General features: G+C 38.8%; 3 protein-coding genes and 3 long non-coding RNA genes across 14 annotated transcripts; 4 read left to right on the forward strand and 2 right to left on the reverse strand.

The window, feature by feature from the left end:
* The first annotated feature begins 106 nt into the window (after positions 1 to 106).
* LOC106044297 (uncharacterized) lies at positions 107 to 5,099 on the forward strand. 3 transcript variants are annotated; one of them, XR_007164740.2, is made up of 4 exons: positions 107 to 445; positions 869 to 956; positions 3,537 to 3,617; positions 4,518 to 5,099. It is a non-coding gene; the product is annotated as an uncharacterized lncRNA (long non-coding RNA). The 3 variants fall into 3 exon arrangements; XR_007164739.2 differs by having other exon boundaries at positions 107 to 315; XR_010826342.1 differs by having other exon boundaries at positions 156 to 956.
* On the reverse strand, positions 3,969 to 6,891 carry RBP7 (retinol binding protein 7). Its single transcript, XM_013194243.3, has 4 exons — positions 6,734 to 6,891; positions 4,919 to 5,097; positions 4,563 to 4,664; positions 3,969 to 4,221 (listed from the first exon to the last, which is right to left on the reverse strand). The coding sequence occupies exons 1-4, from the start codon at positions 6,804 to 6,806 to the stop codon at positions 4,171 to 4,173; spliced, it is 405 nt and encodes a 134-aa protein (XP_013049697.1). The 5' UTR covers positions 6,807 to 6,891; the 3' UTR covers positions 3,969 to 4,170.
* Positions 5,758 to 11,995, forward strand: LOC136786864 (uncharacterized). Its single transcript, XR_010826347.1, has 2 exons — positions 5,758 to 5,970; positions 10,425 to 11,995. It is a non-coding gene; the product is annotated as an uncharacterized lncRNA (long non-coding RNA).
* NMNAT1 (nicotinamide nucleotide adenylyltransferase 1) lies at positions 10,947 to 17,892 on the reverse strand. Of its 4 annotated transcripts, none has more exons than XM_048067611.2 (6): positions 17,752 to 17,889; positions 14,949 to 14,991; positions 14,545 to 14,712; positions 13,862 to 14,045; positions 13,044 to 13,189; positions 10,947 to 12,453 (listed from the first exon to the last, which is right to left on the reverse strand). In XM_048067611.2, exons 3-6 carry the CDS (start codon positions 14,666 to 14,668, stop codon positions 12,053 to 12,055), a joined length of 855 nt encoding a protein of 284 aa, XP_047923568.1. In that variant the 5' UTR covers positions 14,669 to 14,712; positions 14,949 to 14,991; positions 17,752 to 17,889; the 3' UTR covers positions 10,947 to 12,052. The 4 variants fall into 4 exon arrangements, with proteins under 4 accessions (XP_047923568.1, XP_047923566.1, XP_013049693.1 ...); XM_048067609.2 differs by lacking the exon at positions 17,752 to 17,889 and adding an exon at positions 17,451 to 17,589; XM_013194239.3 differs by lacking the exon at positions 14,949 to 14,991 and having other exon boundaries at positions 17,752 to 17,892.
* On the forward strand, positions 13,080 to 16,712 carry LOC125183184 (uncharacterized). 2 transcript variants are annotated; one of them, XR_010826343.1, is made up of 4 exons: positions 13,080 to 13,202; positions 13,286 to 13,393; positions 15,925 to 16,110; positions 16,600 to 16,712. It is a non-coding gene; the product is annotated as an uncharacterized lncRNA (long non-coding RNA). The 2 variants fall into 2 exon arrangements; XR_007164741.2 differs by lacking the exon at positions 16,600 to 16,712 and adding an exon at positions 16,187 to 16,594.
* On the forward strand, positions 17,164 to 25,069 carry LZIC (leucine zipper and CTNNBIP1 domain containing). 3 transcript variants are annotated; one of them, XM_066982106.1, is made up of 7 exons: positions 17,164 to 17,188; positions 18,629 to 18,772; positions 19,874 to 20,009; positions 21,086 to 21,184; positions 21,852 to 21,947; positions 23,735 to 23,816; positions 24,667 to 25,069. In XM_066982106.1, the coding sequence occupies exons 2-7, from the start codon at positions 18,672 to 18,674 to the stop codon at positions 24,723 to 24,725; spliced, it is 573 nt and encodes a 190-aa protein (XP_066838207.1). In that variant the 5' UTR covers positions 17,164 to 17,188; positions 18,629 to 18,671; the 3' UTR covers positions 24,726 to 25,069. The 3 variants fall into 3 exon arrangements, with proteins under 3 accessions (XP_066838207.1, XP_047923570.1, XP_013049695.1); XM_048067613.2 differs by lacking the exon at positions 17,164 to 17,188 and adding an exon at positions 17,418 to 17,555; XM_013194241.2 differs by lacking the exon at positions 17,164 to 17,188 and adding an exon at positions 17,908 to 18,145.
* The last annotated feature ends 1,713 nt before the right edge of the window (positions 25,070 to 26,782 follow it).

Consider the following 26,782-nt stretch of genomic DNA (forward strand, 5'->3'; position numbering starts at 1 on the left):
GGGATCACGTGAGGCCGCCGAGGGCAGCGGGCATGCCGGGCCCCGCGCGGCGCCGGCCAATGGCAGGGCCGGGAGGAGGCGGCGGGGAGCGCGGGGAGAGCGGGAGGGGCGGGGCCAAGCGGCGGCGAGTCGTGGCGGGCAGGGAGGGAGGGGAGGGGCCCGGCGGCGCCATGGCAACGGGGGGGGGGCGAGGGCGGTGCTGAGGGGTAGCGGCCGGGAGGGGTGGGCTTGAGGTGGGAGCGAGGGGCAGGGGGGAGATGTCCGCCTGCAGGGGCGTCGCCGATCGCCCACAGGAGGGAGAAGCCCCAGAGGGAGGTGAGGAGCCGCTGGCTGTGGTGGCGCTGCCCTCCAGTTGTGGGTCCCTTCCTGCCCCGCTCCTTGAAGACCCCGTCATGGGTTAGCCCGCCCCGCGCCTTGAAGGGCTTAGCCCGCTTCTCCGTGACCCGTAATTAAGCTTTTTGTCTAATCGTCACATTCGGTGTGATATCCCAAGGGAAAGCCGAAGCGCTGAGCACTCAATACTGGGCCTTACGCCTAACTTTTGTTTGAACCTGATGTATATTTTTCCCCTTCCTGTGGAAAAACATCTAGACATCTGCATCTAGTCACAGAATCACAGAATCATGCAGGTTGGAAAAGACTTCTGAGATCATCTAGTCCAACCTTTAACCTAGTGCTGAAGTCCACCATTAAACCGCACTGCTAAGCTCTACATCTACACAGGTCTTGAAGACCTCCATGATGACTCAACCACTTCCCTGGGCAGCCTATGCCAGTGCCGCACAATCCTTAAAAATTATATTTGTGTGGAAAATATTAATATTTTCTTTCGCTTTCTTTTCTTTCCCTGTCAAAAATCGTACTCCAGTTAGAGAACAAAGCGGCCAGGGGCTGTGCTGACTTGGGGTGAGTCGGATGTTTGCTTCGTGCTCCGTGTTACATCAGTTACAGGACAGGTAGGCGAAAAGAAAAGGGATTTGAAAAGTTGCTCTTTTGGAAGAGGACCAAAAAAAAAAAAAAAAGGGAGTTACATCAGCAGACTTGCCCGTAGGATGAACACTCACTAGTAATAAGATCTTAGTAGACAGCTCTGTGCCATGCCGTGTAGTTTGACTCAGCTGGTGAAAGAATCCCATAAAGGAAGGACAACAGGATATGAGACGGAAGCAAGCCAGTCAGTGTGAACAAGGAATCAAATTAAGACATATTTCCTTAAGTACCATGAATAATTATAAAGCAATACAATTGAACAGCTCTGGGTTTTTTTATCCATATATGAGGCAGATATCCTTGCTATTGTATTTCAGCACACACCTTTCTTAATTTGATAGGAGCTTTTTATTTTTTTGAATAAAAATGTTTTTTGATGACTTAACCAAGTTGCCCGGAATGGAGAACAAGTTCTCTTGTAAATAATTGGATCATAATATATACTGCTGGTCTTTTTGTTGAACACCTACCTATCCTTACGATTGATTTTAGATTATGTTTTATCTCGTGTTTCTTCATCTTCTTGGGACAATGTTTAATTTTGTTATATTTTATTGTTTGGAGTTGGAGCTGTAATCTAAAACACTTGCTAGTTTGTTCTTACACTAAATTAGTCCAGTTTATTCCATATAGTAAGTACACAGAACATTATCCAAGAAAATGACTACGGGACTACACACAAATGTATGTCTTAAAACACAATTTTTAAATATACGCTTCTGAGTGAAAATTAGTAACCTTGATGGTGCTTCTGTTGCTGTCATGGTGACACCATGTCATGGTCATATACCACCTGTATAACTAACTTTTTTCTTTTCATATAATCTTTAAAGAAACTGTTTTACAGAGTGTGAATTCTGGCTTTTCTTTTGAATGTTTGTTGTCTATTTTGATTGTAAAATCCAGAAGGCAACACATATCCTTCAATTCATCCACCTATAAAGTACTTTTACATGCAGCTGACATATTTTAAACTCATGTAATACACATAGTCAGCAGTTAGACTGACTAAAAAACTCAAAGGTTGGTTGCTGAAAAAGTTTCACCATCAAAGCTTTAGAGATAATTGAAGTGGTCTGAAACACCTTTGAATAAAACCCTTCAAGTGCTTACCTGGGGAATTTTGTTCCTGTCCTTCAGTTCTAGAGTTCAAGTGCATGTCTTCTTGGCAAAAACTATCTTAATATCTTTTTTTAAATTTTATTTATTTATTTTATTTTTTGGCCAGTTACAGAATATAGGACTGTTCCCTTTCTTTTTTTCACCTTGAATTTCAGGATGCTTAATTTGTATTTTATAAAAGCATGCAAAATAGTTGGCATAAAAATGAAATTATAAGCAGTTCTCTCACTGTAGTAGCTTGTCTCATCCTCAAGATCTCCAAACATCCTCAAGTGAGTTCTGCATGGCATCACCTGCTTTCAAATTATCAATTTGAAGTAGGAAGGTAGCAACAACAAAGTAATATCACAGCTGATAAGTCTTCTATAGTTTGTTTTTGTTTTTAGCAAAGGCTTCTGAATAGCAGCCTTACTACTGAAGTATTACAGTTCTTGTCATACAGTCTTTGAAGATTGCATTTTTCTGATTTCTACTTGATTTTCTCCCTGTACTAACAGACTTCTTAAGATCATCATGGCCTTTCTGTGTTGCTTCTCAAGTACATCTGATTGGAGCATACAACTTCAAGCTGTGCAGTTTAAGCGTTTTTGCAATATTTAACACTTAAAATACTGCTGTTGGAAACCTCAATTTTAAATAAAAAAGCAATGTGTTGCAGTGGTGCCATCTAGTGGAATAGTGAAGCCTGTGCTGTTGCAGTACACTGCCGGTAGACATGACAGAGCAGATTTGAGGCATTGTGTTTTTTATATTAGAGTAACGTGGTAGCATTACTCTTATTAATCAAATAAGTAAAATCATCACCCAGTTCCATAAGGAAGACACTGTCAGGAATCATAGAATATATGTAATGTTTTACTCCCTGTCCACCAGATTTCCCTGTCCAGAGTACAAGTTGTTTCTTCATATTTTAGAAGCTACTGTACCTTTACAGAGTCTGATGGTATCCCACATAATTACCACAAATCTCACAAAATCTCACGATGTTTTTAAGCCCTTCAAGCTTCAACAGGTTTTGTATGCCTCATTTAGTAGCTGTAGTAATTCTGAACTGACAGTGAGGAAGAAGAAATATCTGTAAGATACCTAAGTGTCAGGGGCAACTTCAGTTTCTAAAAAAAAAAAAAAGTTCTAATTAATTTATTGTGCTTAAGCTAGATTTAAGTTAAACTCCTCTGTCTTTTTCCACTAGCAAGCCCATCCCTGCAATACTAGTGTTATCAGAGAGATACATTGCACATGCAACAAGTCGGTCTGACCGCTTAAATGTATTTACAGGAGGCAGAATTAAGCTTCTGCGCAACAGCACACAGGGTCAAAAATGAGAGATATGTTAACCTAATTGAACAACCATGTGCAAGTAAGTCTTGAGTAGCATTGTTTTTACTCTGTATATGTGCTAATAGCATTCAATTGCTTTGCAGACTGGAACCTACGTGATTGCTCAAACCTCTTGTCGTTATTGTGGGATGACACTATTTTGTCATAGGCTTGCTCCCCCTCTGGTAAGCTGAACTTAATTATTTTGTGAACAAAGCAGCTATGGCACAACATAAAGTTTACATAACACATTTAAAATGCAAGCAAAGTTAACTTCTCCTGAAATACCAATCTGCAGCTTAAGGAGAAGTATTTTGAATAATGACTTCGTATCTTGTGTTGTCCTTTTTACTTTTTACCATTCCCAGAATTACACAGGTTTAAGTTCTCCTCTTGTTTGATGTTGGCAGGCCTCTTTAGACTGTTTTTTTATTTTTTTTTATTGTTCTGATTTAGACCAGCAGTTAAGTGGAAACCAAGCCCTATCATTTGTCTTTTTCTCCTCCCCTCTGTCAATACGTTCAGAAGACAGGTACTTAAGATTGTTTTTGGTGTTTATTAGCAAAAATCAGATATTTAACATGGCTAACAGACAGCATTTCCTGAGCCAGAAACATCATATCATTTAGATTAACAGGTAGAAGGAATCAATTCTTGTCTGTACAGCTATCACTGGACACGAGGATGCATGGCCTCCTGTATATAGCTGTCTTTCCACGTAGTGACCAACACTCATATTCAAGCTCTCTTGAATACTTGTTTACATACTTGATTCTCACAACGAAGCTCCTAAAAAAATAAATAAATAAATATATATATAGTAATGAAAGGGATCATCTCCAAAAGTGAACATCGATCATTTGCCATGAGTACTGACCATCACTCACCTGCTATGCTAATAAGTTATGGTTAATATTCTGCATTTAACTATGCAGAAGAATGAAGAATGAAACAGTAAAATTGTTACAGCTAGACTAGCTGAAAGCAGAATGTGTTTCTTATGTACTGTCAATTACATATACTACTGAGCTAGAAGAAAACTTGTGCATGTTATGACCACAATAAAGACTGTATTTTTGTCATAGATACAATTCTGAAATATATATAAAGATCTGAAGTAAAGCAAATACCAAGTGGAGGTCATCTCCTTCAAGCCAGTGAGTCCAGCCCCTGTTTTTCTTCTCACCAATCTGGACACAGACAAGTTTGTCGTTGTCCCAGGTAACTAGGCTCTGTTGAAGAAGAAAGTGTTCCTATATGTTATCTCAGTTCTGAAATATACCTAGTAGTTAATATGCTTTTTGATAAAAAAAAAAGAGGACTAAATACTATTGTGCAGGAAAGTGAAAATAACTCAGGTTCCTGCCTCTGTGTCACACTAGAAATAGTATTCTTGATAACTTCAGCCGAAGTAGCAAGATTGATCATGGCATCTTAATTCTGTAAGAACTTCTTGATTATTATTATTTTTAATAGTCAGTCTTACCTTGCATTTCCTGTTGTCCAGGCCTTTATTGTCTTCTTCAAACTCTTCTCCAATTTTGAATTGGAGCATGTAGTCTCTGAATGTGCTTGTGGTATGGATAGATAACATGTCCCCATCCTGTTTGATCACTTTCTGAGGCTTCAGCATTTTTGCTATCTTGCGTGTTGCGAAATCAATACCTTTGACAGGAGAAAAAAGTATAAGTTGTGCTCATCACCAGCCATTCTGACAGCTGGGATTTACCTTTATTGCTTCTAGAAGCATTTCTTAAGAATAGCTTGCTATGCAAGGGTTCGATGGATTTTTTTAGTTGCTTTGTTTTTTTGTGTTGTTGGTTTGGGTCCCCCCATCCCAAACTGTTTTATGTTGTACAGTTCAATGAATGTTCTTCAAAATTTGATTTCCCCACACATACCCCCAAGAACCCCTTCTTTATTTGATACAAGGAATAATTAATACCTATTCTTTCACCCTTTGAAAGAGGAAAGGCATTATTCAAATTAACAAGAATTTTTTGTACACTGTACCTTAGAGTCAAATGAAAGACAGTCCTAAAATTGAATTACTCAGGCTCATTTTCAGGACATGCCACTGGCTATTAAGACCTTTTGAGTGCAACTAGAAAACATCACACTTAAAATATTGCCTAGTTATCTGTAACAATCAGTTATCTTGAACATCATCCTCATGGTCTTGGTAATACTGGGCTTGAAGTATTGCTTTTAAGCTTTATTCCTATTTTTCTAGTGAATGTTTATTTATTTAGAGGAACAAACTATCTATTTGGCAGACAATAGATACATGCTCCAGTTTTTCATAGGACGGGGTGTTAAATTTCATTTAAAAGTCCTTTATATAGGTGGACAATATTTACTATCATGGAAAAAAGTGAATCTATTCCTTGTAAAGAAATTGGTTTGTATTCAAATTGCAGAATAGACCTTGGGAATAAATCCTCATTATGGAGTACCCTCCTCCCCCTACGACAACACAGCAGGATGAAGAAAGGGAGGAGTTTTCAACATGGTAAAGCTATCAACTAGACGATTAAAGTAGGTCACCCAGCATATATATGGATAGAAAAAAGATTGCATTCTACTTGCACATGCAATTACCTGCAAGCGATACTGCTAGCAGTCAGCTTACACAAATCTACAAGGCAGAAAGAGGTGGGAGAGGTAGGTGAGGGGAAGGGGATATGCAGGGTTACCTGCTGTCAGTCTGTAATGAGCTTTGCACATGAAAGCTAACAGAGTACCAAGAACTTTTAGTTCTCATTACAGCTCCATTAGTATCTCCATAAAGATCTGAATGAGATAAGAGGTTAACTTCAAGCACATGAGGAAAGGGATAGTTAGAAGGACTGCTCAACAGGTCACAGAATAAGTGAAGTCTTTTGTGAGCTGTTTAAAGGTTCATGATATTAAGCAAAATAGTTGCCTTGAATCGACAAATACACAAGAACTTGTTTGTTATTTAGTAATTAACCCTAAGACATAAGGTCTATAAGTTTGTTCTGGAAAGCAAGAGAAACTTAGTAGACAGGAAGAACTCTTCCTCATCTCTGATAAAAAGTATTCAAGAGTTCTACTTTAACAACTACCAGGCTGAGAAGTTCCTGGAACCTGCCAGGATGCCTGGGTTACAGATTAAAATAATTGTTAATACTATGTAATTAATCAGCAAACAAATATCTCTCCATTGCTTTTCAAAAAAGCTTCACCAATATCTAGATTTTAGAAGAACTCGAGCATTTAAATTCAGAAGGAATCTCATGGGGGAAGGAAGAAGGATAGAATGAGGTATTTCACCTACCTAAAGCCACCATATAGCCTTCAAAATTGTCATTGCTGACAAGGTTCCAGGTTCCACTGAAATCTACAGGCATTTCTAGACTGCAGAAAGAAGTTGCAATCAACCCCTGAGCAAAAAGCAAAAATAAAGAAACAGCTTTCCAACCAGGCCTTATATGAGGAAGACTGTGGGTGGAATTACATCAGAGATCCTTTCTGATGGAGGGGAGGGGTACTGTTGCTGAGCCAATAGGTGACAGGATATTTGTGGATTAGCTTTGGCTGGGTTGGAGGGAAAAGTTCACAGTTTCTGAAATCTTTGTATGGAGCAAATGTTATTAACTCAAGAGTCACAGTACAAATGAAAAACTGGTTAAACTTCTGTCTGTCTTGTATACTTTAAAGGGAATCACGGACACAATTTGTCATTAGTCAGATTTCTTGCGTGTATATTGGATATGGGGGTTTATGATCTGAAATCTACATATTTGTTGAAAAGACGATCTACCCACTGCAAATTCATGATGTGTTTTAGCAGGCAGGGGTTGACTGGTAAATTGTTCATGGTACTCTATCTGCAAGTCTTAAAGTAGTACTTTACGATACAGTAATAGAACTAAGTAGAATATCTCATTGGTTTATGTCTGGAGTGAATAACAGGCAGCATTGTTGTCTAGTGGCTGTAACAGGAAAGTGAAAGACCAATCGTTTTTGCATATGTTATTCTCTAATGTGACTCTCAACACAACTCTGCTGTGCCACAGTTTATCCATTTGTGTTCTGTACTTCTGTTAGTTATATCTTAGGTAAATAGACATCCAAGCACATGGGAAACATGAAGAGCGAACACCAAATTCTCTGGTTTGCCTGGTGCTTTTACCAGACAGAAAGTTTATGTAACAGCTAAGCATGAGACACCAATCTAGAGGCCTGAGCTCTGTTCACAGTTCTACAGCTCTGTATTTATCAGTTTTTCTAAAGGAAAGAAGTCATTTTCTAGAGGAAAGAAATCTAAAGGAAAGAAGCACCTTTCCTTGCAATTCCCATTTAACTCCTAAAAACTGCTAATAACAGTAAGAAATTCAAAAAGTACTCATGTAGATAGAAGATGTGGCTCTCCCCTTGCTTTTTATTCTTGACGCATACAGTAAAGGGAAGATCATATGGAGCAGTAATCCTGATGATGCTTTATTAGGTGCTATGCATTGTGGTAGACTATACAGGGAGTATAGCACATGGTGCAGCTGGGAAGCTTCAATATTGGACTTTATCTTCAACAAAGTGAAATCAATTCCTTAAGTGATGACCCAGTAATATATTTTGGAAAATGAAATAGAAGAACACTTCACTTCAAAGGGAAATGATATGTGAGGAATTTGGAAATAAGACTTGAACTCCTACAGAATACATACAATTCTCCAGTCACTTGCAGTTCTTCCGTCTGTGGCCACTTTTTGCAAACTGTATGCCTTATTGTGACAATTTACAAAGTACATTTAAAAGGAAATAGGAATTTAATAACCCTGAAATAGTAAGCACTCTAGAATTTTGAAGTACCGGAGTTCCTCATCTGTAAAATGGGGAAAACAACAGTTCCCCAAATTGTGCATATGTTTTAAGCGTCACCTTAATCCTACATTTTAATTTGTCAGATGGGACAGTACCAATCACAACCGTGAAGGCTACATTGAAAGAAAACCCCAAAACTGATGGACAAGGGAAATCTTAACTGCTGCTAGTAAAAAGAGAATTTGGTATTCAGAATCTTGAATGAAAAAAATCACCTATAGCTACTACATTTACCTGGTCACTGATACAGGTCAGGCTGAATAAAAGGATAATATTTTGCATAGAAAATTGTTTCACTGAACTTTAACTACATTTTTGGAGCTGACAGTTTGACCTATATGACTCACAGAATCATGTGAGTAGGAAATTAGGACGTCAAAGCTTCTTTCCTGTTTGCAGATGGATATTGTTCTCTAACCTATACTAAAATGGGAATGGTACAGAGAAATGCAAATTAATGTTTCCCCTGGACTCCAGTAGTAGCATTTCACCCACAATTTGTTATTACGAGGTTACAATACTAAAAGAGCACTGTTGCAATACTACTGACTCTTCCAAGTAAAGAGAAGTCAGTACTAGTATAAATCCTACACAAAAGTCTGGATTAACTTTTTAGTTGAAAATTAAGATTGTACTGATTGTCTGGGATGTGGTGCTTCTTTCTGTAAATCAGTTCTAAATCTCAAACTAAGATACATAGAGGATACTCAGGTAACTATTTCAAGACTAAGCCAAAGAACTGTGTATCTAATTTTGTGAGAACTCCCTAATGTCCTGGCCACCTCCTGTGATGGTTCATTTCATCTTCCCTTACAAATTCCCCTATTTTCCTTTTTTTTTGTGGAAAGATATTTTTTTCCATCTCCCTCTTAATTGTTGTGCAGCACTGAGCATATAAAACATTCTGCCAACGATGTGGCCTCATTACAGAAGTAAATTAAATGGTTCCTACTGCTGTTGCAGTATTTGTAAAATAATTTGAATCTGAATTACTTACGTGGTATAAGGACCCTATGTTCTCTTAATAGAGTAGAACCAAAAGCAATAACATTAAGAAAGCAAGCCTCACTTTTTCTTGCAGAATAGCTGTGAATGCATTACAACTCTTTTATAAAGAAGTGCAATGAACTGCATGATTCACAAACCTTACAAGTATATACATTCTCTCTTAGATTTAGTCCACTCTTGCAAGTTTTACTACTTGAACATTTCAGAATATGACACCTCACTGACTGTGATGCTGATATTTAGAACTGATTGGAACAGCAGATTGTCAGTATATGTTTACTTCTAGTGTTGTAATAGGGAGATTTCCGGATCCCACTGGTAAAACAAAAGATCAATATTCACCACAATTTTTGAACAATATTCTGTTTTGTATAGACAAAACAGTACTGACATCATTACTACTTAAAAGTTATGCAGTCATCAAACATCAGATTTGGTTAATGATTAAAATTATCATATTCCATGCAATTTATTTTATCGAAAGACCCATCACATAAAACTACATTAAAACTCGGTGAAATAACTGTCTGAAGATCACAGCTTTATAAACATGCAGTTAGATATGCAGTTTCTCTAGAATTATACAGTGCACCAATATATACCAGTGTCATTATTTAGAAGAATAATCCTAAAGTGCAGTTTTACTCTGAAAAGTGACCACATAAATGGGGTGCTTTCCTACTGGAAATATCTGCTCTGTTTATTCAGAAGCACACTAGTTGACGTGCATGCTGAAAATAAAACTTTCCTGCTCTCTGTTCTTGTCATCCATTAAGACAGACAACAGACGAAAGAGTAACAGAGATCTTATCCTTTCACATGCACCATCAATAATATAGTTTATCTTCAATGGCAGTTTGATGCTAAGGTGTGACAGAGGGGCTTAATATGTCCTTCAGTGCCTTTGTAACTGTTGATAATACATGAACCCAGCCTCATTATCAAAAGACTGTGTAAGCTTGCCTAAGCTCTAAGGGAAAAAATGGCAGACTGAGCACATTTGATGCAGAAATCACCAAGGGAAAAAAAAAATAAGATCTATGATGCTACTCTATGTCACAGTAGAGTTACAGATGACCTTCTAAGCTGTGCCTTGATTTTGTTACACTAATGATCTCCTTGTACATTCTCTGTAGATGGCGTGCCTTTGAAGAGGGGGAGTTAGAGAGCGACCGTGGTGGAACTCGGCTGGCCACCCGAGTAAAACCACCTTTACAGGCTAGAGCTAGCGGAACAGAGGTTCTAGTACATGGTAATTTTATAATATCGTGGGGCTCCAGGTTTGTATGTGTGATCCTAGCTCCACTGCATGTTACATGTTCTCCCACTAGAGTCTTTACTCTCCTGATGGGTTCTATATGAGCCCTGCACATTCTAGGGCAACCCGTGATGTTCTGTGTTTGGCTTCTGGCTTCCAGATTCACCCTAAGCTCTCAGTGAAGCCCACACCTCTGCATTAGTTTTTGGGAATCACCTGCCAGGGAAGGAGGATGACAGGTTGTCACAGTTATGATCCCAAAGCAAGTTCATGGTTCTAGACTTGCCCACCAGCAGCTACGCTCTGCACACCAAGAACTTCATGTTCTGTTGGCTTTGTTGATCTGAAAAATGTGAACAGATTTGTCTTGAGGAGATAGTATGAAAAAGCTGTTGACCTGTTAGCTAGCATCTTGGAAACCTTGACATTTTTATTAAGGCACATAATCCAAACCAAAAATGGGATGACAGCAAAGAAAGGGAGGTAGAATTATATTACCATGACATTCACAGTGCCTCTTTAGTTTATATTCACTTAATACAGACAATATGTTTTTAGATTCTAAACCAGATTTCCAGCAAAGAAAAACATTTCACTTATGAACAGTCCTAAGTGTCCTACTGTTTCTTTTCAACTCCACTAACATAAAAACATATCTAGCTATATACATTTGGCTCAAAAGTAAAGGCTCATTTATTATTTGAAATAAAGGGACAACTGTCTGAGAATCTGCAATGACACTATTATTAACTTCTTTCCATTAAATCAATGGCTATAAACCAGTTTCTGAAGTAGGTCCCTCCTCTTGTGAGAAACATTGTTGAACTGAACCTACAGCTCTGGAAACATGAATGGGAAAGTAAAGCACAAGGCATTTTGGGGAGCAAACTGTGTGAGACCAAGTAAACAGGCTTCATATTTGAAAGGCAGGCAACTAAAAGCGTGATTATCTAGAGCCATTTCAGCAAGGAGTAAATTTTTCCCTTCCAGGGTATAGCTAAATCATTTATTTAAGTTGCATCATGTGTTAGCAACTTAAAAAGTAATAATTATAGGGATTTACTATCAGTAAGTGGTACATTTTGAAATGAAATGGCTTTATTACTTACAGCACAGTTATTAAAAATATTTGTGCTCCTATTTTATAAATAGCAGTCAGAGCGGTCTGAGATAAAACACATCAGAACATTTTCATTTGTTCTGTTCATCAATTTGTATTCTCATATACCACTGTGAATTCTTGTATTTAGTTCATGAACTGTGACAATATGCTTAAAAGTGAAAATCTTCTAACTGTATTTTTAAAAAAATTGTGTAGGCCCAATTCTTAAGCAAACCAAACCTCAACAGCAACTACATGTCTACTAAAGCCACAGAATTTGCCTGCTATTTGATAAAAAAGTCACCAAAACCAAACAAGCAAATAAAAACTAAAAAAAAAACCATTTTCCTCTACTGAACTAGTACCTTTTCACAGCAGAAAGTAAATTTGTTGTATAGTGCCTGTTAGTTCTTGGAATCACTTGCATATTTTTGTAAGGGAGCTAAGACAACCCCAGCATTCTTGTCTTCACTCTCTGGATTATATAGATTATTTTTTTCTATGTATGCCTGAACTACATCAGGCACTAGGTAACGAATACTCTGGCCTCTCCGCAGTGCTCTCCTGATCCTGGTGGAGGAAATGTCATTTGTGATCCATTCTTCCACAAGGTGAATATTATTCTTATGTCTCCACAAAATATCAGATTCGTAGATGAATTTCTGAACGTTGCTTCCAGCCCTACTGATGCATACAAGGCCATGATTTTGCACAATTTCAGTGATGTCCTCCAACTTCCACAGGTTGGGGATCCCAAAGGATTCCAGCACGTCACTTCCACAAAGCAGTTTAATCTGTGGGGTACCTTAAAAAGAAAAATAAATGAGAAGCTGGGCTTGGTTTAGGCCACCAGATTTTAGCTAGCTTGATGGGGACATTTAATATCTAGGCCAACTCTTCCCATCTTGGTTAAGACGAAATTAAAAAAAAAAAAAAAGATTCAGAGCATATAGTTTACAATTAGTAGCCTTAACACAGGGTTTCTCTGAAAAAAGGTTATGGAAGCCTTTTCATTCAAGAGGACCAGAAAATATACTCTAATACGCTTATTTAGCTTTGGGGTGAGTCAATCAAAGGATCAAAGTAAAAGAAAATCTAGAGAGGATTTCAGAAGAGCTAATTAGGAAGGGATACTGTAATGGTTTTAAAACTTCATGTGACACTCCATAGAGTTACAGAAGAGGAGCTAGCTTTTGCATGGCAGGGGGTGGAGGGGATTGCATAAAAGGAAAGAAAAAACAAGCAAAAACCACCTATTTATGCTTTGGGATCTAGATGAGTAACCTTTTTCGTTAAAATCAGAAACAAGAAGTAGCATAAAAAAAGTTACTCATCAGCACAATTCCCTTGAAATAGCAACTATTGTTAAGCATTTAATTTGCAAATAGACTTAACTTTTTATATCTGGACTCTGATTTTTCTTTTTAATAGGGTCGTGTCTATTTGGTTCCTGTTTCCTCTTCCGTCCTGGCTTTGTTAAAGGTAAAGCATTCTGCAGACTATTAGTGGGATCAGAAGACAAAAGCTTTTGATGATGGTACCTGCAAAACAGAGGTATTTTAGATATTTTAAAGATGCAAGAGAATATAGGGAAGAGTATTATCTACTAAATAACCTTTCACCACTTCCTCTTGTAGTGTCTTCACAGAAAACCCATCCAAGAACTGAGCTGCTGAAAGAAGGACTTCTGAGAGTTGGCTTGTAAGATGGCAAAAGTGCAAAGATTTCAAAGCAACAACTACAAGGTTTGTTTCCTTGTTTTTAAAGAAAAAGAAGAACCTCAGTTAAGTAGCAGTGACTGAAAGAGCGAAAAACATAAAATAAATAAATAAATGCCTTTAGATGATTCTCATGCCAGCCTTTAAATACACAAATGGGCAGCCTAACACAAACAAAATCAAATGAGGGAAGCTTGCATAGCTTATGCCCACCCTATTTTAGTCTCTTTTCTTTCCTTAGGAATATCTTTTCAGCACAAAAACTAAACAGAGCCTAAGAAAAAATATATGATCTTAAAAATTGTTCACAGGCACATTTTGTGTACGTTTAGGACTAATATTGCAATCCTTCATTTACAATGTTTATAGAAATAGTATTTTTGACTTCACTGAGTTTATTCAATGATTTGGGGTTAGTTTAACTTGTAATAGCTAACACCATTCCTTATTATTCTACAGGTTCTTGATACTTTTTAGGATTTTGCAGAAGAATACCTTAAAACTTTTACTGTTTCCAGCCACTCACTCTGGGTGCTTTCCCAGTCATCAACTTCCACCCAATCTGAGTTTTTGGTAGCTAATTTTGCCATGGTTACTCGGTGATCAGCACTGATCAGACCTTTCTTCTTATATGCGTCACATACTGGTGAAATTATTCCTTTGATTACTTTGTATTTTCCTGTGGGGAAAAAAAAAGCATATCACACAAGAACATGAAAAGTGGCTGAGCAGATGTTATTTCCACAGTACTGTATTTAAACTATTACACACTCATTGTTCACTGCAGTCTCTAAGAACATCAGTGACAGCTCTAATAACTAGCCCAGTGGAAAAGTACGGTATATTTCTGCCACTGTACAAGGAGGCACAATTAAATATTCAGTAAGAAATATAAGAAAGATATATCTCTATGACATCTACTCATGCCTTTCTAATTTCAGAAAGAAAAACTATAAAACCAGTGCTTTAGCTCATTCGAATTAGTAAAAGGCAGCAAATAAGTGAGACTGTATTTAGCCTACAGGAGTCAGTAGGATACATACTCATACTAGCTTCAATACCTAATTAGTTTTCCAAAAATATCTATCGCTGTCAAACAGGCATAAACAAAATATTCACCTTAACATTTAAGTGTCTGGATAGAGAGCTGTTTTAAATGATACAAATTACCATCCTACCTGTTTCATCAAAATAGTCTTTAGCCAGCTCAAATAGCCTGAGATGCATGTTGGTAATGGGATTAAAGGACCCACAGGCCAGCAGTACTACTTCAGTCTTCTTGTCGGGATCTTCCATAGCCATTCCTCACAGCTACAGAGCCAAGAGGAGAATGTTGGGCCTAGTTACTGCAAGAGAGATTAAAAATAGTTATTTCTACTTATTTGTGCTGCCAATAAGCAGATGATTTCAAGGGCAAATTGATCACCGTATTTTCCTTCCATCAGCATTTGGCCTGTGATCATTCATGTGATACTGCATTATCCAGCTTTTAAGAGATTAAAACCACTGTCTCTAGTTCTTCCTTGTTATTTCTGAATAGAATGCAAGGAGGACGACATATGTAACAGATATGTGAACCTACCTTTGCCTTGTCCATGTATTAGCTTGGCAGTTGCAATTCCTTCCTATACGCAAGAGAAGGAAGCACCTTTAAGAAGTTCATTAAAAATGGGCAGCTCACCAAGAGAGGCCAGTGTACTGCCCACTCTGAAGAAAAGCAGCTTGTGCAAAAAAAATCCAAACAAGCAAATAAAAATAACCAAAAAAACAACCAAAAATCAGGAGGAGAGATTATTAAGGTCTCCAACTTCAGAACAAACTTTATTAGAATGTCTTTTTTTTTTCAGATGCCAATGCCAATCAACTGCCAAGAGACATGTTTGCAGAGAACTTCCTTATAAATAACTTCCTTACTTCTGGTGCTTATAGAGGGGAACAGAACATCCTCTGAGAGTTCCCAGTGCTGCTGATGTACTTTGCAGTGAATATTTTCAGCAAAATCTACATAATTAACATTATATTGAATTAAATTCTGGAAGAGAGGAGGGTTAACATTTCTTTGTTTAGGATTTATTTACATTTTACAGGTTCCTAGTATGCAGAAAGACAGTGCTATGGCCTAAACATGAAAACAACCAATCTACTTGGTTTTGTGGAAAGCGGGTACTGTGTATACCAGTGGAACTAACGATAGAAGAAAAGTGAATTTTAAAAAGTTTAGTGAAAGCTGCAATTAAATACATTTTTTTCCCTTTTTAAAAATACAGCAGCACTGTTTCAATTCTGCAACTTGAGTTTCAGAAAGGTGTTTAAAAATTGGGGAAAATAAGGAAATTTCACCACTCGTCTTTTTAATTTCTCCTTCCACTGCATGGATTTTTGCTCCTCAGTGCTTCATGAGAACATCCTGGCTTGCCAAGATGGTTTCTCCTAGGCTGGCCCTGAACAAGCACATGAAAACTGGAATATATTATGGGCCATTCTCTTGCTTGTTACTGTTTGTGAGATGTCTGAGGCATTTGTGTTGAGCACTGAATAGTCTGCCATTATTTCAACAGCACAATCTGCCTGGCAAAATCCCACAAGGTCAGCCTCATGATCAGTCTTCTTTGCAAAGAAACAGCAATGCTCGGTGCCGCCACAGTGGTGATATATCTCATCACAGCTGAATCTTCTAACAGCTCCTACCTACTAACATCAAATAGCCCTTGAATAAAAGGAAATCCTGCAAGGCATCTTATGAGGTACATTTTGCAAGTTTTGGTACTTTTCTGTGCTTTTGAGTTTCACAAACTTTTAAAATATTCTGTATTATTGCAGAGTAGTTCAGCATTTGAAGGGTTTGGTGTTACTTGGAATGCAGTCTTCACAGGGGCATCAGCTAGAAGAGTTACTATGGGAACAGGCAAGGAAAGGAGTTGGACTTGCCTTTGTAATGCATAAAGCCCCACTTGCTAAAGAAAGTGACTCATACTGCAAATTGGAAAAGGATTGATTTTCTGTTTAAAAAAAAAAAAAGGGAAAAAAATGGAAGATTTTAAGGTAAAAATGTGTAGTGCCTTCTCTGGAGTTAGTCAAACGTCCTTGTTCATCCTTTTTTGCACTCTTTAGAAACAGGCAGGTATTGCATCATAAAACCACCTTGTAGCACTGCATATCTGCATAGCAATTAAGAACATAACAGTATGCCCATACCCTCAGCCTCCCAATCTGCGTTGACATCCTCTGTCTAGGACCATTTGCATAGAAAACAGCTACATGGCTGATGTGGAGAACAGCGCAGATGACAAGAGGTATCATTGTGATTACTGACGCTATTTTGTCATCATTATACCCAGCATAGTACCTACAGAGCTGGGACCTGCTCTGTACAAAATGACCTTCATACAGCTCTAACTCTTTGGTATGAGCTATGTGCATGGTCAGTTAAGTGTGGTTTGTTTCACAACACTGCAAACAGCCACATCCGTTATTGTTCCCTTATATCAAGTACTAAATAAAATGTTAGTAAAATCTCTCTGTAGAGACTTTAAAAGTAACAAGGTAAGGCTGTGCTCAGTCAATGTTTCTGTAAGCACTGGATGCCGTGGATCATTTTCACTTTTTCATAAGGAAAAAAATGTGCATTGTAATGTATATGATCCTTTACATGTATGTTTATATAGTCTCAGCATGCTTATACGTGATTTCATGTAGCATGCACCACTTGCAGCCCTGACACTCGACGTGTATTAGCACAAACCCCATCAAGATGTGCCTACAGCAGATTTTGGCAGTCCTGAAAACCAAGCTGTTCGCTTCCACGGGTGCGCAGGCAGCGTGGTGAGTCCGCCCTGGCCTACCACCTTTACATTTCCGAGGAAAACACTCATTTATTAAGAACAGCCGAAGAAATAGAAAGATTCAGACGTATCACGCCGCCAGCGTGCGGAAGGAAGCTCCTGCTGGCAGCTGCCCCGCGCTGGGCCCGCCGCTGCCCGGCCCGTTTCAGCAGCCACCCCCTCCACGAGAGCCCGGCCTCCCCTGCCCTGCCCCCCGGGTCCCCTCGGTCCCTCCCCGGCCCCCCGGATCCCCCCTCTCTTACCGCCCGGGGCCTCCCGGCGCCCAGAGCCGCAGCGGGCGGCGCCATCGCAGTGGCCCCGGCGCTCCGGAAGCGGCCCCGCGGCGCCCCGCTCCCGGCCTGCCCCAGGTGAGGCGGCGACACGGGGCCGGGCGGCGGGAGGGCACCGGGGGGGGTCCGTGTGGGGCTCGGGCCCCTCTCCGCGCTCCCTGCCCTGCCTGCGGGCAGCCCTGCGGCCTCCCCTCCCTGCCCCGCGGAGCCGCAGGCCGGGCGGTGCCGGCCTCGCGTCTCTTCCCCGTCTCCTCCCTCAGCCCTTCGCGTTTACCGCTCGTCTCCCGCCGTGGCCGCGGGAGGGTCGTGTCTCCTCCCCGGGTGCCTTCCAGAGCCGGGGCGAGCCGGCGGCATTCGTGCAAGTGCTGGGAGCCGGCTGCTCAGTACCGGGGGAGCCGGCGTGTCGCCCGGGTGCAGCCTTCGGATCGTTGCGCTGAGGCCACTTGGCCTATTTAATATCCGAAGAAGCGCGGATTTTCTCTAGAACGTTCTAGTTTTCTCCAGCTAATGGTTTCAACTGGGGTGTTTACGTGCTTCAAACTCCTAAATTTGGGTTGTTGACTCTTAAGTAGTTTCCCAAGGGGCAGTTGTAGAGAAGGCGAAGAATAAAAATTGAGGAGTTTTAGGATGCAAGGAGACGGCCTCAAGATGTGCCAGAGGAGGATTAGGTGGGCTATCAGGAAGGATTTCTTCACGGGAAGGGTGGTTAGGTGCTGAAACAGGCTGCCCAGGGAAGTGGCAGTCGCTATCCCTGGAGGTATTGAAGGGACGTGGACTTTGGGATGTGGTTTCCTGGTGGACTTGATAATGTTGATGGTTGGGCTTGATGACCTTAAGGGTCATTTCCAACCTAAAGAATTCTATAAGAGCCTGCTGTTCCGTATAGAGAGACATGAAGTCATCAGTAATTGATGCTAGATTTTGGAGTTGTTTCTATGTGATATAGCTGTTTGAGTTATTATCTTGGTGTATGATTTCTTGCTAGAAAAAGAATGGTCCTGTAGACCCAGCCTAATATTCCAGTATTTCTGCTGCTGGGATCTCGAAGTGCTTATATTAGACATTCCGTCATCAATATATTGATCAATTAGATCACTTTAAAATATGTTTTAAGGTGTTGATACATAACAGTAACACGTTCTTTCTCCTAGGAGTGTTATGTTACAGCTTCGGATTTTCTTATGAAAACTGAAAATGGCTTCAAGGGGAACAACAGAGACCACTAAACTAAAACAGAACTTGGAAGAGCAGTTGGATAGGTTAATGCAGCAGCTTCAAGATCTGGAGGAATGCAGGTAATAGAAGTAGATGCTTTCCTCTTAAATGGGAATATTTTTCCTAAGTGGTTGGCAGAAGGGAACTGTACCTTTCAAAAGTCTTGTGTTTTTTTGTTTTTGCTTTGTGTTTTGATGTGGCTTTACCTTTTAAAAATTATGATAGGGTGTTAGTATTAGGTAGTAAAAGTGATGTGGAAAAAAACATTTTTTATTAAGGTCATTCTATTGTCTTGAGGAAAATGAGGGCAAAAATACTCATTACTATTTTCTTTGAAATTTTATATTTCAGTGGGACTTGTTAACCTGCAGTAGCTGTTCACAGAATTCTCAGTTTTCATATATGTTTTTTTAATAGCAGTTATTTGCTTTTGTGTGCTTTTATTTTGCTTTGTCTTATAATTACAGATTTGGTTGTGTATTTTTTTCCATGGTTTGTTTAACATCTTCATGTGATACTCCTGACTCTTTTGGTCTTTGTAGGCTAGTAAAATCTGAAATAGATGGAATTGCCAGGGATTTTTTTTTCCATCTCATTAGTGGTACTTAAGCGTCCTGTCTGGTTTTAGATGCTTTCTCTGGCTATAATTCTAACTAGCCTAAGCGATACATATTTAGTGTATTTTCAAGAACAATTCTGAGTGTCATTCTTTGAGTTTACCAAGGCTTAAACAGCAGGATTAAGGGCTGATGTTTTTTTTTCCTGAATTGCTTGATGGTTTGGGGGTGAAGAGGTGGGCTTTTCAGATAATTTGATCCACCTTACCTTTAAGTAAGGCAATCTCACTGCATTTTGTTGTTGAGATCCCAAATAAATTTTTAAATGTTGCACCATGTGTTTAGTACCTTGTAGTTGTCAGTGTCTTTTTAATGCAAGTGAATTTGTACAAGCAACACAACTGCATGGACAGCTATGAAGAGGTGCAAAAACAAGAAGCAAACTCATGTTCATGAGCCAAATAACAGCTAAGAGGCCTAGAAGCAGAATAACATGAAGTGATGTGAATATTTTTATTGCTATTTGAGGATACGTGCTTCATGATACACACTGATGTCCTTTTTTCCATATTACATCTCAGCTTTAATCCTGTGATTTAATACGTCTTGTTGGCTCTTCTTTAGAGAGGAACTAGATGCAGATGAGTATGAAGAAACAAAGAAAGAAACTCTAGAACAGCTGAGTGAGATCAATGACTCACTGAAGAAGATTATGTCCGGAGATATGACTTTGGTGGATGAGCTCAGTGGCATGCAACTGGTAAAGAAGTTTCTTACTCAGATCTGTCTGACTGATGTGTTATTAAAAGTAGGTTGTATTCTGCTTGGACTCAGCAAAACAGGAAAAAGATCTAAGTGGTCTATTATAATATCTATACAGGGGCACGTGAAACCTGCATCTCTGCACTGAATGTTTTTATTATTTAATGTATGTGTACATATTAAAAACTTGGTTAGGTCTCTTCATTTTACAACAGGAGGGGAAAAATAGTATCAGTGATAACACTGTAGAAAAAAAATGTGCGAAACTGCAGGGCCTGAATATTAGAAAAAGTTACTAAATAATTTAAAAGGTGTGAGAGACAATCCAGCATGATACATGGTGAGAAACAAAGTTCTTGCCTATTTGTTAGGAAGGGTAAAGATAGCATTTCATATGCTCGTATCACTGGTTTGTATTTCAGAGAGTCATCCCAGTCCAAATGAAAAGACTAATGGTGACTGTAAATTCAAGTTCTTCTGGTGTATTGATCTTATGTCAACTTCCAAACTTTTGATCCGTTTCCTGTCTTTTCAAGTGTTTAATGAAAGCGTGGTTTGTTCCTTCTGAGCCCTATGTTTTGAGTTCTGTTTCCAGAGAAATGATGATTTGTTGAAAAATAACTGTGGTGAGATTTAATATAATAGCTCTGATATTCTGTAGAGTATTTTGAATAGCAACAGGAAATTGACCTCATCAATTACATTCTGCTTACTCTTAGAAGAACTGTAATTGTCAGTGTGGGCATAAAAACTGCTTAAGATAGCACAGCACATTCACTTGTGTCCTGATAATATCAGGAAGATGTTGGAAATTTAATTAAGACCTGGACTCTAATTAAAAGTTCCACATCTTTTTCTCAGAATAATTGCACCAATTAGTGGATTTTTCAAGCCCTGTGTAAATGTTGGATTTTTTTTTCATCTAAGTTCCATGGTTATGCAAACAAAGAGAAGCTCTCTTATCAAATGATGCAGAGGATACTAATGATGCTTTCCAGCCTTCATTAATCTTGTCATGCAGCTATAGTTTATGATTGCTATTAGTTCTGGTCATTCTTGTTCTTTTCCTTGCAGGCAATACAAGCAGCCATCAGCCAAGCATTTAAAACTCCAGAAGTAATTAGAATGTTTGCAAAGAAACAACCAAGGCAATTGAGGACAAGGTTGGCAGAGGTGAAGGTTTCTGTTTTACTTTAAGAACGGTTTATTAGAACTAGACTGATTTAGATTTGTAATGTTTGCAAGGAGAGTACCAAGTGTGTTAGGAAACTTGGTGGTGGCATCACAAGGAGATAAAGAAGTTATCTTTCAGTTTGTCCAGTTTCAAATGTTCATTGTGGTAATGGAGACAACAATGTATATGAGTTGTTCTCTATCTTGCTGTTTCAAAACAAAAATGTGGTTAACAAAAAGTGAGCTGAGTATAATTGCAGATGGAGGATGTGAAGAGTTTGAATCTAGAATTGTGTTGGGGGCATTTGAGTGCATTCGTGTTTCAGATCATGACTGAACTTGAGATTTAGATTAAGTGAAATGTGATTCCCTTGTGTATCAGTGATGTGTGAATCCGTAATTTTGGATTAGAAGAGTTTCAAGTCTTTTATTAGAAGAATTTCAAGGTCAGAGACATTGAGAATGCCAATGTCAGGTGCAGAGTATCTGGAGAATGTCAGAAAAAATGTGCAGCCATCTTTTAAAGTATAGTTAGGTCTGTCCCTTACTTCCATGGGTACCGTGCTTATTGATGGTATGTTTAGGCTGTTGCAGTGGTCATGCTGTTTTATTGAGTGAAACTACTGGGATGTTTATGTGATTTGACTTTTTATTTCTTGGTATACAGATGGACAGAGACTTAATGGTTGGGAAATTGGGACGAGACCTATACACGCAACAGAAAGTTGAAATCCTGACCGCCCTCAGAAAGCTTGGTGAGAAGGTAAAGTGTTAGTATGAAAGCTAGTTGATGAATAGACTTTTTTATCTATATAATGAAGACAAATCTTATATATTAAAATAAGAAATTACAACTTTTTTTTTAATGAACAAATCCTAAAATGTAGCTTGCTTTCATAGCAGACGTCTTGAAGCGCTCACTACTAAACATGCCAAATAGTATTGTACATTTATATAAGACTATTACTATCTTTGTTGGGCCGTAGGAGTGAATCATGTAGAAGCTCATACAAGATGATGATACGAAAGCTGCAATACGAGTCTTTTACTAGCTAACTACCGCCTATCCACCCAGCAGGGACTGTCAAAGACTTTTGACACACATTGAGCTTCAACTCAGTTCTGTATTGTTGATAATATCTGTTCCTTGGTGTGAGATATATACATTTGAGAGGTAGATGTTAAACGTTGTATTTCTCCAATAATTGCATCAGTGTGCAGAACAATCCTGTTTTTTTTGTGTGTGTGTGTGGTGTGTTTTTTACCGCTAGAGGGAGGAAGAGAAGTTATTTCTTTTTGTTGAAGGTGTGTGAAGAAAATGAGTTGCTGTGTCTCTCTGTAGTTAAACTTTCCTAGTAAATGAGGGAATGTGATAGAAAATATCAAGTGTGGTACTAAAGGGAGGTACGTTCCAGGTAGGTGATATTAGCAAGTGCTTTCCGTCAGAATATTGTTCTTGTTAGACTGTCAGAGGAAAAAAATGTTTTGGAAACATTTAATTAAGGTTCACATCTAATTAAGATTGTGAACTGAATGTGTGAAGTTACCTAGACCTGGCATGAGTTCCTTGGGTCACCTCAGACAAGCTTTATGTTATGCTTTGACAGCCTCCTTATCTTTTAAAATGATCAGTAACCTACTTCACAGAGGACTTCCCAGGATAGCGGTTTCACATCTATTCTGAATGTGACAAATGTTGGTAAATATTAAGTGCTTGTCTGCACAGTACTGCAAAATGTTAGGTAGTTTGATGCTTGCTTACGAAATACAGCAAAGACAGGTAACTAATAGTTTTTCCCCTACATCTGACATAATTTTCAATGTTTGTACCTGATGTTCTATTGTAGCCTGTATTTTTAATTGTTAAATTGACACAATTGCTGTGGGTAGTTTGACACATTTAATTCTTCATCACTTTAATAAGGATGTATATCTGAGGTACTTAAATGAGTGAATTTTAACTTAGATACCTGAACCTTTCAAATGTAGGTTATTGCTTCATTATTGTAAATATTTTATGGGCATCTGTCACCAAGGCCTCAGAACACAAACATAAAAGCAAAATCTACATGTGTAAATGTCACTGATGGTTCACAGCACTTTAAAGGAAGAGACGGTTTTCTAGGTCACTGACTGTTAATGTGGTCAAAGCTGGCTGTGGCTCTGTTTTGGCTTTTGTCAGTAGATGATAGGAGGTGAGCTGAGAGCTTAGCTCAGTAGTGTATGGCCCACATGACAAAAAAAAAGTGGTTTGCTTCCTTTGCCTAGTTTTGGTACAGAGATGCAGGGTGACCATTTCATCAAAAATTATCACTGGAGGGCTTGAAAACGTAGTGCATACGCTGTCCTTTCTGGACTGACAGAGGATATTGAGGAAGGTAATTCAGTGCAGGGCAGTAGCTTGCGTTTTTACTTTGGCTTTAAGTATTAGATAAAACTGCAAATTGATAATCCCTGTAAGCTGTCATATTTCATGATATAGATGATGGGAATATGGTGGGGATATGCATAGTTAAGGTATCAAGTTCAGTTCGGCCTTTTTTGATTTAGCTGACACCCGATGAGGAGACCTTCTTGTCAGCAAATGCTGGTGCAGCCCTGAGCCAGTTTGAGAAAGTCTCCACTGACCTTGGTAAGTTTTCGTTCTCATAAATTCCAATTTCTTTGCCTCTTCAAACAGTGATAAATAGAAATACCTGTGATTCTACATGAAACAGAAAATACAAGCAAAAGATTCATGCCATTAAATTCTGACATGCGTTTTTCGATTTTATTAACAATAAAACTCTGATACACTGTCCATGAGGGAAAAGAAATGCAGCAAATAAACTCAGTGCGAAAAAGCCACAAAAAGGCAAGTGTTCCACATAATGCTGAAGCCTTGAATGCCCTGTCTCAAGCAGACATATCACTCGTACAGTTAAACAATACTTCTTTGCATTAATGACTCCTCAGGAGAGCCTTTTCCTCTGCTTGATGCAGAGAACCCTGCAATTACTGGCACACTATCAAAATAGAGCTTTAAAGCACTCTTCTTGCCGTGATGGTTGTAACTCTAATCATGTTGACAAGACCAAAAGTTCATTTATAATACGCATTAAATAAGCACGACGCTTCATTCTATTTTTACTGTTAGAATTGTGATGAAAGAGCTATGAATGGCAGGAATGTGCCAGACTAGGTCAGGCTACAGATGAACTAGTTCTGTGACCGAACTCTCAGTACTCCTCTTTCTGAGTGCAGGCAAGGTGGGAACCCTGTTGTTCAAAATGGTGCTTCATTAGCAGCTCTCTACATAGTTTTGGAGCTGTCCAATCCAGTATATCTCTGTTTTTTCTTTTTATGAGCTCAAGTGTTCTACTTTTTAAAATGCAGGTTTGATTTCTTTTGATTTCAAATGTTTTGCTTGATTTATATTGCATGTAAGGAAATTCTCTAAAATACGATTTCTACTAATACTGAAAATATTTTTCCTTTCACAGGATCAGGAGACAAAGTTTTTGCTCTAGCAAGTTTTGAAGTAGAAAAGGCAAAACAGTGAAGAGGTGTGTGAGGCTCGAGTCTGTCCAGTTGTCAGCAGCATTGGACTTCTGTCATTGTAATTGTTTTTTCTATTTTTAAGATGTTGCAAAAAAAAGGGGCAAAACCTATCAACAAACCCTAAATCTCCTGGGTTCTTAAACAGAAGATATGAAGTAAAAAACCTTAAAGTGCACTTGGTAACATTGGTGTCTGTGTACCTCTTGGTAACGTAAGTTCTGAGGCTAAACACTAAGTGGTACTCTAAAAACAAAACCTTGTTATGACTGTCTTTGAAAAGAATCGGCTATTTTCAACTTTTCTGAATGTGTATTTCTCTAACTATTAAAATACAATTTTTTTGCATGTGGTTGTACCAAGCAGATCTTTTTTCAGGAACAGTCCTAATGAATGAGTTATTTTTTGGGTGATTATTTGAGTTGCTCTCGAGTCGTCTTAATTCTTGTCTGGGCCCCCTACTAAGTATTTTATACTAGGAATCCATTGCATCTTTTAAAAACTGACATAGATTATTTGAAGTACCATCTTTCTACAAACTGTTTGCAGAAGAACCAAAATGAGACTGTATGCTGATCGTTGGCCCTTGTCTGCTTGTTTACTGTGCACATGAATGAGTGTCATTGTGTCCCAGCTTTGATTGACAAACAATGGAAGCCCTGTAGAGAGACTTCTGGAGAAATTTAACCTTCTGTGTTGAAATGACAGGGCATTGCAAGGAAATGGCAATGAGGAGCCCTTTCTGTGACCTCTTATTTGAGCTCTCAGTGTATAACTGCATGCTACCATTATTTCCCAGGATTTCTGAGATAGCATGGAATAACTTTAAAGTAGAAACAAATTAAAAAAAAGGGAGGGGGAAGAAGCTCTCGTTAGATGATTGATGCAACTGTAGCTGTCTAATTATCAGGTGGTGGTGCTGTGCAGAGAAGAAGGTCCGTGCTTCCACAAGGAAGTTAGAATCCTGAATAGTTTCAGATTATAGGGTGATTTAAAATCTTGTATTGTTGAATTTTTAGCTCTGATGGAGGAGAAACTACTTGGGACTCTAGATCTGTGTTTAACACTGATAAATTATTTTTTATATTTCTTCGTAAAATCAATATTAGGGATCTTGTTCTTCCAGTACTGGCAGCTTCATGTTTTAATTCAGCACTATTTCTCCTTATTTTATCACTAACTGAAGAAAAAGGATATGAATAGAATACATAAACCTCTCTGATCATCTTAGCTATTAACAATTGCATCTTTTACGTCTTAACAGAAAGAGGAGAAAAAGTTTGGCTTTTTTTATGAGTGTTGCTTCTGAAACTAGAAGCAGTAAATCATATTTTTTTTTACACAGTGTAGCTGCATGTAGACATATCTGTTCAGCTTTCTGTTTCTAGCCCATTCAAAAACAAGCAATTCAAAAAGAATTCAAATATTGGATAGTTTTTGGTCATTTGGACTAGATGTTGTAACAGGGAGTTAGCACTTCCTTTCTTTGGAGAAATTCAGAAGTGGAGAAAGCTCGTGAAGCATCATTGGCAAAGGGAGCATTTGGCTGCAAGAGAATCGATGTGCTGTTAATACAATACTGGGAGGGGGACGGAGCACTGGGGCAGGTTTCCCAGAGAGGTTGTGGAGTCTCCTTCTCTGGAGATATTCAAAACCCGCCCGGATGCCATCCTGCGCAACCTGCTCTAGGTGATCCTGCTCAGCAGGGGGGTTGGACTGGATGATCTTCAGATGTCCCTTGCAACCCTGTCCATTCCGTGATATGGCACCTGTCAGAGAATGTGTAACTAGCCAGTTGCAGACAGACAATTCCCCTTTCTGTAAGATGGGGCAGAAACGTATCAAGAGAGGAAAGCTACCACTTTGCTGCTTAAACTCCACATATGATGTGCTTTTTCTAAGTGATAAATTTGTATTTCCTTAAACGAGAGCAAAGTACATAAGCAAATAACCAAAGGCCACGCTGTTTATTCTAACTTGCCAGAAAATAATATTAAAAAGAAGACATTTTTGTATTGCAAAGCTGATAGGACAACAACATTGGTGATAGTCAAAAAATAG

This window comes from Anser cygnoides, chromosome 23 (assembly GCF_040182565.1).
Source record: "Anser cygnoides isolate HZ-2024a breed goose chromosome 23, Taihu_goose_T2T_genome, whole genome shotgun sequence".
NCBI classification, from domain to species: Eukaryota; Metazoa; Chordata; class Aves; order Anseriformes; family Anatidae; genus Anser; species Anser cygnoides.

Bases quoted from the DNA above. Each gene is read 5' to 3' on its own strand.
- NMNAT1 (XM_013194239.3), bottom strand. From the start codon at position 14,668: ATGGCTATGGAAGATCCCGACAAGAAGACTGAAGTAGTACTGCTGGCC. The intron at 13,190-13,861 runs GTATTCTTCTGC...TCTGTTTTGCAG, and splicing joins GAAACAGTAAAAGTTTTAAG to GTACCATCATCAAAAGCTTT. The intron at 12,454-13,043 runs GTTAAGTCTATT...TTTCTTTTTAAG, and splicing joins TCAGAGTCCAGATATAAAAA to GTACCCCACAGATTAAACTG.
- LZIC (XM_066982106.1), top strand. From the start codon at position 18,672: ATGGCTTCAAGGGGAACAACAGAGACCACTAAACTAAAACAGAACTTG. The intron at 21,185-21,851 runs GTGAAGGTTTCT...CTTGGTATACAG, and splicing joins TGAGGACAAGGTTGGCAGAG to ATGGACAGAGACTTAATGGT. The intron at 21,948-23,734 runs GTAAAGTGTTAG...TTTTTGATTTAG, and splicing joins TCAGAAAGCTTGGTGAGAAG to CTGACACCCGATGAGGAGAC.
- RBP7 (XM_013194243.3), bottom strand. From the start codon at position 6,806: ATGCCTGTAGATTTCAGTGGAACCTGGAACCTTGTCAGCAATGACAAT. The intron at 5,098-6,733 runs GTAGGTGAAATA...CTCCTGTCAAAG, and splicing joins AGGCTATATGGTGGCTTTAG to GTATTGATTTCGCAACACGC. The intron at 4,222-4,562 runs GTATTTGCTTTA...TTATTTTTTTAG, and splicing joins AAGGAGATGACCTCCACTTG to GAGCTTCGTTGTGAGAATCA.